At 47.3% G+C, this 13,140-nt stretch overlaps 1 protein-coding gene across 9 annotated transcripts in view; it reads right to left on the reverse strand.

The window, feature by feature from the left end:
* Positions 1-1,722: 1,722 nt before the first annotated feature.
* Positions 1,723-13,140, reverse strand: part of TET3 (tet methylcytosine dioxygenase 3) — a 114,189-nt gene continuing 102,771 nt past the window's right edge. For all 9 annotated transcript variants that reach the window (XM_006045955.4, XM_025260806.3, XM_044925764.2 and 6 more), the window contains 2 exons: positions 10,041-10,377; positions 1,723-9,494 (listed from right to left, as the gene is read on the reverse strand). In XM_006045955.4, coding sequence (XP_006046017.2) covers positions 7,708-9,494; positions 10,041-10,377 — 2,124 coding nt within the window. In that variant the 3' untranslated portion in view covers positions 1,723-7,707. The remainder of the gene's footprint in view (positions 9,495-10,040; positions 10,378-13,140) is intronic.

Below are 13,140 nucleotides of genomic sequence, written 5' to 3' on the forward strand. Positions count from 1 at the left end.
CCTCCAATTTTTTTTAAGAGATCCCTAGTTTTTCCTATTCTATTGTTTTCTTCTACTTCTTTGCAGCTCTCCTTGTTATCCTCTGGAACTCTGCATTCTCTTGGCTATTTCTTTTCCTTTCTCCCTGGCTTTTCACTTCTCTTCTTTCCTCAGCTGTTCATAAAGCCTCCTGAGACAACCACTTAGTCTTTTTACATTTCTTTTTCTTGGAGATGGTTCTGGTCACCGTCTCCTGTACAAGAACTATGAACTCCATCCATAGTTCTTCAGGCACTCTGTCAGATCTAATCCCTTGAATCTATCTATCACTTTCACTGTATAATCATAAGGGATTTGATTTAGGTCATACCTGAATGGCCTAGTGATTTTACTTACTTTGTTCACTTTAAGCCTAAATTTTCCAACAAGGAGCTCATGATCTGAGCCACACTTAGCTCCAAGCCTCGTTTTTACTGACTATATAGAGCTTCTCCATCTTTGGCTGCAAAGAACATAATCCAATTTTGGTATTGACCATCTGGTGATGTCCATGCATGGAGCTTTCTCTTGGGTTGTTGGAAAAGGGTGTTTGCTGTGACCAGCACACTTTCTTGACAAACTCTCCTAGCCTTTGCCCTTCTTCATTTTGTACTCCAAGACCAAACTTACCTGTTATTTCAGGTATCTCTTCTTACTTTTGCATTCCTATCCCCTATAATGAAAAGGACATATTTTTTTTGGTGTTAATTCTAGTAGGTCTTGTAGGTTTTCATAGACGCAGTCAACCTCAGCTTCTTAAGCATCAGTGATTGTGGCATAGACTTGGATTACTGTGATGTTGAATGATTTGCCTTGGAAACAAACCAAGATCATTCTGCTGTTTTTGAGACTGCACCCAAGTATTACATTTTGGAGTCTCTTGTTGACTGTGAGGGCTATTCCATTTCTTCTAAGGGATTTTCCCACAGTAGTAGGTATAGTGGTCATATGAATTAAATTCTCCCATTCTCCTCCATTTTAGTTCACTGATTCCTAAGATGTCGATGTTCACTCTTGCCATCTCCTGCTTGACCACAGCCAATCTACCTTGATTCATGGGCCTAACATCTCAGGTTTTGCAGTATTGTTCTTTATTGTTCTTTACGACACTGGACTGTACTTTCACCACCAGATACATTCACTACCGAGTGCCGTTCCTGCTTTGGCCCAGCCACATCATTCTTTCTGGAGCTATTACCAACTGCCCTCTGCTCTTCCCCAGTAGCATACTGGACACCTCCAGACCTGGGGAGCTCATCTTCTGGTGTCATATCTTTTTGCCTTTTCATACTGTACATGGGGTTCTCCAGGCAAGAATACTGGAATGGGTTGCCATTTCCTTCTCCAGTGGACCACATTTGTCAGAACTCTTCACTGTGACCTGTCTTGGGTGGCCCTGCATGTCATGGTTCATAGCTTCACTGAGTTACACAAGTCTCTTTACTACAAGGCTATGATCCATGAAGAGGACAGTATTATTGTTTTATTCTATTTTAAAAGTTATACATGCATATGGTTATATTTAAGTACTCCGAAAATGTTTGTGATCAGTAATATGTGATTCTCTTGTAGTGGGATTTCAAGCTGTGGCTTTTCCAGTAGTTATGTATGGATCTGAGAGTTGGACCACAGGGGGATTATAGGGAACCTTAAATACCACAATCTGGGCCCAATTCAAGGTGGGGAAAAAGAAGCCACACAGAATTTGAGTGCAAAAAATAAATATAAAATTTATTAAAACACCCACAATATTTTAAAGATACCAGGAGTAATACAGTTCACAAACCCAGTTGTTTGTGTAAATTATAATAAAATACAAATCAAAAAAGGATACATACTTGCAATTTCTAGGCACCCTAAATTAAATCTGCTGAAACACTGGGGGAGAAGGGAGGGCAAGGAGGGTAGCTCAGGAGGCAAACCAATAAAGTGGGAGGAAAAAATATTAACAAAAAAGTAAAAATTATACAAAATAAAATTATCAGCATAAATTTACTGTACTAAGAATATCTACAGTTTAATAATACACATCCTATTGCCTTGAGACATTGCAAAAATCTACCATTCATCCATCAACCCCAGATAAACTTCATTTCAAGTAGCCACAGTTACAAAGTCAAGACGGAATATTCAAGTATGGTTGTTAAGTTCACCTCCATTGGAAGCCAAGTAACCAAACAGGAATTCAAAGAGAGAAGAAATAAAACACATCAAAAAGCTACAGGGGTTCTAGATTAAGTCCAATGCATTAATATGCCACAATATGACCTGCCCTTGTTTCTTTAATTAGAATAGATGAAAAAGAAATTATGTCACTCCTGTTTTTCTCCTCCTTTTTTCCCCTCAAAAGAAAAAAAAAAAAACTATTGGAACCAAGAAAATTTGGATATTCAATGAGCCAAATAGAATTTTTAAAATCCTCATGTGACAATGATGAGTTATCCCTGAATGACAGGTAGTCAAAATGAGAAAAGAGAGCGAACAACACCACTACAAAAATCATCCCTGATATCAGAAGAGGAGCAAACGAGGAAGTAGGCCAATTCTCACTGATTCTTAGGCAAAAAGCGACGGTAGACCTTGCATTTCTGTGCTGCAATCTCTGCTCAGGGAAGAAGCCTATTGCTTTTCTCTTGTTGGCAGCTCTGCGGAAGGAAGGGCTGGGAGTGCCAAGACGGGGCCTCGCACATGGACAAACTCTCCCTGTGCGTGTGAGTGTGTGCGGGACTGTATAACCTATGCTGGGGGTATGCACCTCAAAAAATACTCAGGTTGGTCCAGGGTATGTTGAAGTTGGCCATGTACTACAGCAGATGCAGCTGGTCAATAAAGATAGGTTGTGAGGGAGTCATTTCAAATGACAGCAACAATGACTGAAAAAGCTCGATGAGATGGGCATAGGAAATTCACATTTTATTCAAAAGCAAAACTTGAAACAAAATAAAAGTCAACCACAGTCCTTCCTTTAAGCATTCTGCCATTTTAACTGAAGAATGAAAACTAAAATGACCCCAGATTCTTCAAGGTCAAGTAGGTCATCAAATGGACAACCTGTATGTATCAGACCCTCCTGGAATCTACTTTACCAAAGTTGTCATGATGTCCTGTTTTTGAGGTATTTAAAAAAAAAAATTATTGTGACAGTGGATGACACAAAATGGAGCTTCCTGTTGAATATTTAAAAGATCAACTTTTGTGGACCCAAGAAGAAATTTAGAATAGCACCAACTAAAAACAGCCTCAGTGGCACCAAGTGAGCAAAGCTCCTTCCTTTAGTTTGAACACGAGGGGATACAATGAGAGGCAGAAGCAATGCTGGGGCAAAGGCTGTGAGGAGCAAAGGAATGAGACCCCTGCCCACCACGGTCCTGGCCAGTGCTGGGGAGGAAGGAGGCCCCTCCGGCCCACCCTGGCCTGCAGAGCACCTTTGGAACTCTCAGAGACATCTAGTCAGCACCCTGGACAGCAAGAATGCCTGCCATGTTAGAAGACGCAGGAGCACCCGACTCCCCTTCCTCCAAAGAACCCCCCAGAACCCCTTCACGCTTCCTTTTTTGATAGACCCAAGAGGACACATGTGAAACCAGTGTGCCCGCCACCTCCAAGCCAGGCAGGCCCACTCCCCGCCCCAGTAAGAGGGCTGGCTGCCTTCGAGACTTGCCTTTCTGTATGGCCAACAAGGGAAGAATAAAACAAAACAGAAAAGCTGCTCAGAGCAGGTTCTAGCACGTAAACAGAAGTCTAAGGAGACAGCACCAAAAGGGGGGCGGGGGAAGAAGCCAAGAGAGACTGGAGCCCACCTTGTTTTTGGTTGGTTGTGGTTTCAGAACCTTGATAGCACCTCAGCAGGACAGGATCAGGGACAGTCACATTAAAACACCATAGCACCATTTTATTTAGACTATTTCAATTCATAAAAATGCTTCCTAGTCCATAAAACACACTTCAGTAACAAAAGGAAAGAGATTGGTTGAGGCACGTCGGGGCTATCATTTAATTTTCCGCAGCACTGCCCTGGTGTGGGATCTGGCGGTGGTCAACTTCATGAAGCCTGGCTGGGTTCTCTGAATGGAATCAGGTTACCATCTACTCACTGTCACCCATCCTCGCATACCCACTGCTGTCGGGTACAAAGCAATTAAGATCTGCTCCTTCTTTCCTTGCTTCAGCACTTTTAAAGTCCCTCGCTCTGCAAACTGCTGTTTCCAAAAGAGGCTGGTGAAAGGGCCAAGAGGGGCGGGTATGACCTCTTTCCATGCGCACCTGTCATCCCACTGGGACAGCAAAGCAGTACCCATGAAGCCAGAGTGTGGGAAACCTAGGCCCTGCCAGAACACACACCAAACGACAACAACAAGAAGAAACCTCAAAAGCCATGAGACACGTCAGTCAAGATTTCTGATGGTTGGATAACGGTTTCTTGAGCTAGCACCAGTTATTTTGCGAGAACCTGCCGCAAAGCGATTTTTTTAATTTTAAAAACTTCTTAGCACAAAACTTTGCAAGTACTTTCCTTGCATGCAAAAAAAGGCAGGGAAAACAAAAGAAGAACCAACTGTCTGCACTGCATGTGGATGGCATCTGTGGACAGGGCACACTGGGGGAGATGACTCCAGGACTCCATCATTTCTGTTGCTATACTATTATTATTCCTAAAACTCGGTCATGCTGTTAGGTTCTTTAGTTGCAATGGCTTTATTTTTCTTCTCATGATAAAAATGTCTGTTAATCATCTTTCAGACTTAAAAAATGATAGTGCCAGTAAAAAATAAAAATTTGATTTTTCTCTTTTAAGAAACCTTCAGCAGCAAGGGGGAGGGGATAAAGAGCTGTGCATAGTTACTTTTTAAACATACGTCTAAAGCATGCTAATTTAATGACTGAGATTTGAGGTAGGTTATACATGTAGTGTGTAAAAATCAGCATGGGCTTGAGCATGGCAACAGCACCACCTAATCTCTGAAACACCGTTCTGGAGGGCATGGGGACGTCCAATGGAGACTGCCTCTTGACTCACTTCTCAGCAGCCTATCTGCTAATCTAGAAATTATGAACCAAAGGCTGTTTGGGCTGGGGGGGACAGACATCACATGCTTTTAGATTGTATTGGTTTCTCCTTTCATCTAATGGCTTTGCTACCAAAGGGTGATGAGGGGAAGAGTCTATTGAACACACATCAAGGAGATTCATACATGCCAAGTATCAGAATCACCTGGGTTACACTCGGGACCTTCCAAACCAACAGCCAACCTGGGGCTTTCCCGGGTCATACAGACAGTCACATTCTCCAAATGTTTTGTAAAATATTGTATTTCTTGTTTAAGATAATTTAAAATGAAGTTTTCAAGGCACCCCCGCATCTACCTAAGCACGGAGTCAAATGAGACCTGCATAAAAGTACTGATGCGTTAAGCAAAATAGCATTTAAAGGACCCAACTTTTCCTCAAAACTAGAAAATCAGCATGCTCATTAAAGACTCTGCTTCCTTTAGCTTGTCAAACTGAAGGTCAGAGGTTTTCCTATAAATCTGAGTTCTGAATAATTCGAAATCCTGATAAGCTCTTGGGTATTTATTTCAAAAGCAATAATATTTCATTTTTGTCCTGTAAAATAAATGCAACTTTACAGAATATGGTAAAAGTGAAGGCTAGACAAAGCACGTTAAATATTCAGCTACTATTTACAATTTCTCCCACAATTACATGTTAAAACATACTTTTTTCAAGTTGCTGTTTAAATCTAGGCAAAAGTGCTTAAAAATTTTTTTTCACTATTTACAATTAAAACCAGACCACATAAATGCTTAGGATATCTCACAGCGACTCTCCGCCAGTGCTTCTGAACGGTTACCGTAAACCGCCAGCGGGGCAATTCTCAGCTCTTTCACAAGGCACCTGGAAGCTCAGGAGCTTGCCTTCAGCATCGTCATCTGATTGTTAAACTCATTTCATGAAGACCCACATCTGAATAAAACTGCTCAATAAATATCTGATGTTTCGCTCAGGGTTTGGCTGTCAATCACTGTGTGGCCATATTCCCCTCTGTGTCCTTATGAAGCCTCTCACGCACCACATACATCCACATGGGTAGCTGGACATCGTTTTTGCTAATACCACAGGAAGAACACACACTCCAAGAAGTCTGACTTGCTGTTGACGAACGTTGCTTCCTACCTGTCAGGCCCAACCTCTCTTAACAAATGTCAAAAAAATTAAGCACCACATTCTCATTTCAAAGAACTGAACGAATGCACCAGAATTTTAGAATGGGCATGTTCAAGTGGGTGGAGAGGGGAAGAAGGAAAGGAGAAAATGACCAAATAGAGAAATGGCACCAAATAGGGAGGAAAATCATAGCTACCTGCTGAAAATGTTTGACTCTTGCATTTAAAAATTGTTAAGTGTAGGCCCACTCCTCAAATGATAGCGTGGAGGGGGTGGGCTCAGGTGTGAGGCATGCACCATTGTCCAATGTGAAATCCAGGGATAAGGAGATGCGTTCCTGCTGTCACACTGCTGTGCGGAGTTCCCGCGGGTGCGGCCTGCCCGATCAAGGAAGTCCCAGCACAGCACTACAGCACCAGGCTCTGCGCCAGCTTTTCACAGCTTGGGTTCGACTTCTTGTTCTTAGAGATACAGTAGCCCTTTTCGGTATCAGCATCGACTTTGGAGGCATTTTTTTTTTTTTTTAAAACCTGCCACTAAGACAAATTCCTTCAGCCAGTATTCATTGGCTAGTCAGCTTGGTGGAAAAAGGCTCCTGAGAACCTCTCGATTCCAGCTCCGTCCCGAGGTGCTGCCGAGGGGACCACGGTACCACGTGACTTGATAGCTAACGGACAGAGAGGATTCAGTGTGGAGACTAGCAAGCTTGAAGCTATCTACTTCCAACCTGGTTTCGGGGGAAATCTATGCCAGCATCTCAGGTGCCTGGCCTGGGGTGCGCCTGCCCCCCATACCCGACTCCAAGCCGGTGACTGGAAAAGGGACCCCAGGTGTTCCTCTACAGATTCTCCCATCCTACTGCAGAGGACAGAGGCTGTCCTGAGGGCTCCCTCCCCTGAAGGGAAGGGTGTCTGTCAGGGGGACAGTGGGTGGCTACAGCCTGCACTTGGCTCATGAGGGGCCGACGGCTGAGAGAACCTCGTCATCTCCCAAGAGGGCCAGGCTCACCGGGCCCAGCACAACTGGGCAGGAATGAGTGCTTCTGGCCTTTCCTGCCGATCCTTTACCATTACAATTGTCACTTAAAAAAAATCCAATAAATACACATTTTAAATGGAATTTAAAACTACTCCTTTGTGAAAGGACACTATAAACTTTCTTTCCATTATTGTGATATACAAGGATAGAGTTTTAAAAACAAGAGAAAATAAAAGCCCCCCAAACAAGGGAGGAAAAAAAAACCAATGTGGAGATATAAATATTTAAGATCACGAAAAAAATCACCCGACAGCCGTAGTTTCTTCTTCAAAGTGCTGGGGAAGTGGGGGTGGGGGGAAAGGAGGGGCGGGTCAGTTCTGAGGTTTGGACCATAAATACATATATATGCGTATCTATATATGTATATATAGATAAAAAGACTTCTGCACCCCCAACCCGCCCCCAGGTGTGAGGGCGAAAGCACCACAGAGGCAGCTCGGGCCGGGCCCGACGCTGAGGTACGCTGGCTCCCTGGCACCCTGGCGCCTAGATCCAGCGGCTGTAGGGGCCGGTGACCTTCGTGTAGGCATAGGAGGACACGGTGACCGCTGAGTCCGTGGGCATGGCCAGTGCCTGCCGGGTGGGGACCATCCCCTTCTTCTCCTTATGCTGGGACTCAGGGACCACGGCGCCTCCCCACTTGCGCTTCTTCCCATAGAGCTTGGCCTCCTGATGGCCCAGGCCCAGCCGGGCGGCCTCCTCCTGTCGTGCCCGTGCCCTCTCCGCCAGCTGCTTCATCTTGGCCTCCCAGAGCGCCAGCCCGTGGTTGGGCTGGTTGAGGTTCTTGTGCTGGTAGAAGACCAGCGAGATGCGGGTGGGGTGGCAGCGGTTGGGCTTCTTGAGGGGCGTGGTGGCGTGCAGCTCCCGCCGGGCACACTCGATGAGGATGGAGCCATGGGCAGGGGCCACGGCCACGCCGCCGATGTTCTCGTCCAGGAAGTTGTGTTCGCTGTCCGACCACAGCTCCTCCTCCTCCTCCGCCCCACCGGCGCCCTTCTCCTCCTTCACCATCCCCTTGTTCGGGGGCCCCTCTGCTGTCCCCTCCTCCAGGCTGAAGGGATCCCACAGCTTCTCCTCGGACTTCAGGGCCCCAAACAGCTTCTCACTGGGGCCCAGGGGCATGCCGAAGGACTGCCAGGCTTTGTCCAGCTGGCTCGCCCCCGGGGTTGGAATCCTCCCCTCCTCCCCTTTCAAGGGGCTCCACAGCTTGTCTTGGAATCCAGGACCACCTTTCAGGGCGGAGCTGAAATCCCCTGCCCCTACCCCCCATGGCTTCTCAGTCAGGCCGGGCCCAGCCAAGGCCGAGGCGTTGCTTCCAAACTTGCAGGGGCTCCATGGCTTGCCTCGCAGCCGTCCTCCAGGCTGGGGGGCTGGCTGCTGTCCCTCGCCAGGAAACAACCCCCACTGATGCTGGCCATCGGGGAAGTGGGAAGGCGTCAGGCAGGAACCCCCAAAAGAACTGAGCTTATCAGGGATAACGGCAGGGCTCTCCACAGGAGGGAACACACCCCAGCTGCCACCCACGCCGTTAGTCCTCTTGGGGGACATGCTTGGGCCTCCTGAGTACTGTCCCCACAGATGACTGGGACCCCCGTTCTGAGATGCCTCAGGCAAAGGTGTTTTGCCCATCTTGCCAGGCTCTCTGGATACAGATTCAGTGTGGACCAGTGGATCTACTGGCTCTTGCTTGATGGATCTGTTGTAGCAATTGGAGCTCTGTGCAAAGGGAGAGGGGTCCCTGGACACTGGGTGGATCTGGGGGGCCTTTGGAAGCAGATACTCCTTGGGGCCTGGATAAGCAGGCTGCTGGTGGTGAGAAGCGGGGTGGTGGGTGTCTGTGGGAACAGCCTGACCGGGCAGCTCGGCAAACTCAGCACCACCGTAGGCCGGGCTCAGGCTGTTGTGCAGAGCATGGAGGTCTGGCTTCTTCTCAAAACTGCTGCTGCTGCCACTGTGCCCCCAGGCACCAGCACCCAGGAATTGAGAGGGGAAGACCGGGTTACTGGATGGAAAGCCATAGTAGCTGAACGCTGGAAGCGCGTACTTGGAGTGGAAGCCGTTGACGGCGGCCAGGCCAGGCTGTGCATAGTGGGAGTGGTAGGAGTACACGCTGTTCACGCTGTACGGGTCGGAGGGCCGGCAGCTGCCCAGCACCGAGTAGCTCTCCACCACTGTGTTGCCGCTGTACTTGAAGGAGCTGAAGGGGCTCTGCGGCTCCACCTTGAGGGAGGGTTTCAGGCTTTGCTGGGACAAGCCACCCTTCAGAGAAAGGCCTGAGGAAGACAGGAGGTGAGACAGAGAAGGAGCACAGAGAACCACCGCCACAGAAGCTTCCTCTTCTCCTGAGAGGTCTCCTCAGCCAGGCAGGCAAGACGCGTGAGGCTGGGCTTGCTCCCGGCATCGCTCAGCTTGGCCTGGCCCCGAGGAAGCCCTGGGAGAGCGGCTGGCAGAGCTCTCAGCCCCCCAATCCAAGCAGATCCCCACCTGTCCTCACTGAAGCGCCCCTGTGCCAGCTGCTGCAGAGATCAGGGCTGCCCCACACCGAAGACCCTGCTGCCCCACTGTGAGGGGAGCAGGCGAGCTGGGGGACTTCCCAGCTCTGGCAAGATGGGGGACCTCCATGCACTTGGCTCCCAGGTGCCTCCCATAGGGTCTGGGGTCCTCTGTCGCTGACTGAACAAAACTGACAGTTCAGATGGCTGAGAGATTCCAGTACTTTTCTGTCTGGAATTCTATCTCAAGTCAGGAAGAGGGGTGGTAAGGGCCCCCCGACCCGATGGCACCATGCCACTCCTGCTGGGCACCCTCTCCCCACACACCTGGGTCAGTGGTGATGCCAGCCAGCTCCAGGGCCTCCTGCTTGATCTTCTCAGGAGTGCTCAGCTTCTCCTTCTGAACCTTCTTCTTCTCGGCTGCCGCCTTCCTGGCTTCAAGCTGCCGCTGGCGGCAGGACTTGGCAGGCTCGGGCAGGCGCCGGACCTCGCGGGGGAAGGCGGTAAGCACCTGGATGGCCCCACTGCCCACCTTGGCGTTCTGGTTCTCCTCACTGCCGAACTCATCCGTGCTGGCCATCTTGTACAGGGGGAGCACGTGCAGCTGCTCGTCCTCGGGGATCTTGCCCACGCAGCGATTGTCTTCCTTGGTCAGGGTGCAGACCTGCCTCAAGCAGAGAGACGGGTTGGGGAAGCCTGATACTGAGAGGGAGGGGCTGAGCATCCCACATACAAGGCTGTCCCCTTCCCCAGACAGTCCCAACCCCAGCTACCCGTTACCACTTTTCAGACTATCTAAAAAGCACACTTGTCTTGGTTTATACAGTAACAGTATCACCAACATTTAGAGTTTGCTTGACAGTTTTCAATGCACATCCATTCACTTTGCCTAACAAGGCTGAGATGGGATGAGATGACTGGCTCTGGGTCAAACAGCCAGAAAGGGGCCAGGTCAGGACAGGGAGATGTGCTCTGCCATCCACTGTCATCACTGCCAGGACACGTCATTACCCAGACCTTGGACCTTCCACCATCATCCTTCTTGCCCTCAACACTCATCTCCTTTTGTTCTTAAAATTGAAAATTGTACGTGCTGGTGGTAGAAAATTTACAGCAATACAAAGGACATGAAAATTAGCTCCATAATCCCACCAACTAGAAATAACCCATACATATACTTGGTCATAGACATGCCCACTTTTTAATAATTAAATAGGATCCTTTATACTATGTATGTGCTGTGTGCTCAGTCGCTCAGTTGTGTCCGAGTTTTTGCGACGCCATGGACTGTAGCCCACAAGGCTCCTCTGTCCATGGGATTCTCCAGGCAAGAATACTGGAGTGGGTTACCATGCCCTCCTCCAGGGGGTCTTCCCAACCCAGGGATCGAACCCAAGTCTCCTGCATTGCAGGCAGATTCTTTACTGACTGAGCCACCAGAGAAGCCCATATTATGCATACAGTTTTAGAATAACCTTTTCTTACACAGTATATTTTCTTACATGTTAGATATTCCTCCCCAATATGATTTAAGAGCCACACTGTATTATTCCGCTATATCAATGTGTTAACCTATTTAACTAATCCCTCATGACTATTTAAACCTGTTTCTCATTTTTTCCTATCATAAGTAATACTTTTATTCTTTCACTGAATTTTCTAAGATACTTAATTCCCTGGGATAAACACTATGGAGAAGAACTGCCACATACTGCCAAACTGTGCTCCAAAACGATTTAGCATCTCTGCTTCATTCACACTGGCAGAATTTTCAATTTTCCTATACTTTGTTGACATTTTTGCCATTCATTTAAAACTTTTCACTTGGTATCAAAATGTATCTCGCCATTGGAATATGCTTCTCTGATTACTAAGGAGGTCTGATTTTTTTGTTTGTTTGTTTACTCTTTTTACTCTTGTATTGACTATATTTTATTTTCTGAATTCTTTTTTTTTTTTTTATTTTCTGAATTCTTGATGTTCTAACATTTGGGGACTTCATCTTGAAGGGACTGACCCTCCCTAAGACTGCATGCTCAGTTGCTTTAGTTGTGTCCGACTCTTTGCGACCCTATGGACGTAGCCAGGCTCCTCTGTCCACTGGATTCTCCAGGCAAAAATACTGGCGAGGATTGCCATGCATCTCTTACGTCTCCTGCATTGGCAGGTGGGTTCTTTACCACTAGTGCCACCTGGGAAGCCTAGCTAATTCCTATAGGCAGCAAATGACCCCCGCCAATGCAACTGTGATACATAAACCAACCTATCCCACCCCAACCATCTCCTTTATCAAACTCTCACACACCAAATACTCTCCCTGTCTTAAATCGTCCCATAGAGACCACCTCTAAAGCCCAAGAGAGTTCCAGAAAAACATCTATTTCTGCTTTACTGACTATGCCAAAGCCTTTGACTGTGTGGATCACAATCAACTGTGGAAAATTCTTAAAGAGATGGGAATACCAGACCACCTGATCTGCCTCTTGAGAAATCCATATGCAGGTCAGGAAGCAACAGTTAGAACTGGACATGGAACAACAGACTGGTTCCAAATAGGAAAAGGAGTTCGTCAAGGCTGTATATTGTCACCATGCTTATTTAACTTATATGCAGAGTACATCATGAGAAACGCTGGACTGGAAGAAACACAAGCTGGAATCAAGATTGCCGGGAGAAATATCAATAACCTCAGATATGCAGATGACACCACCCTTATGGCAGAAAGTGAAGAGGAACTCAAAAGCCTCTTGATGAAAGTGAAAGTGGAGAGTGAAAAAGTTGGCTTAAAGCTCAACATTCAGAAAACGAAGATCATGGCATCCGGTCCCATCACTTCATGGGAAATAGATGGGGAAACAGTGTCAGACTTTATTTTTCTGGGCTCCAAAATCACTACAGATGGTGACTGCAGCCATGAAATTAAAAGACACTTACTCCTTGGAAGGCAAGTTATGACCAACCTAGATAGCATATTCAAAAGCAGAGACATTACTTTGCCAACAAAGGTCCGTCTAGTCAAGGCTATGGTTTTTCCTGTGGTCATGTATGGATGTGACAGTTGGACTGTGAAGAAAGCTGAACGCCGAAGAATTGATGCTTTTGAACTGTGGTGTTGGAGAAGACTCTTGAGAGTCCCTTGGACTGCAAGGAGATCCAACCAGTCCATTCTGAAGGAGATCAGCCCTGGGATTTCTTTGGAGGGAATGATGCTGAAGCTGAAACTCCAGTACTTTGGCCACCTCATGCGAAGAGTTGACTCATTGGAAAAGACTCTGATGCTGGGAGGGATTGGGGGCAGGAGGAGAAGGGGACGACAGAGGATGAGATGGCTGGATGGCATCACTGACTTGATGCATGTGAGTCTGAGTGAACTCCCGGAGTTGGTGATAGACAGGGAGGCCTGGCATGCTGCGATTCATGGGGTCGC

Source organism: Bubalus bubalis, chromosome 12 (genome assembly GCF_019923935.1).
Source record: "Bubalus bubalis isolate 160015118507 breed Murrah chromosome 12, NDDB_SH_1, whole genome shotgun sequence".
NCBI lineage: Eukaryota > Metazoa > Chordata > Mammalia > Artiodactyla > Bovidae > Bubalus > Bubalus bubalis.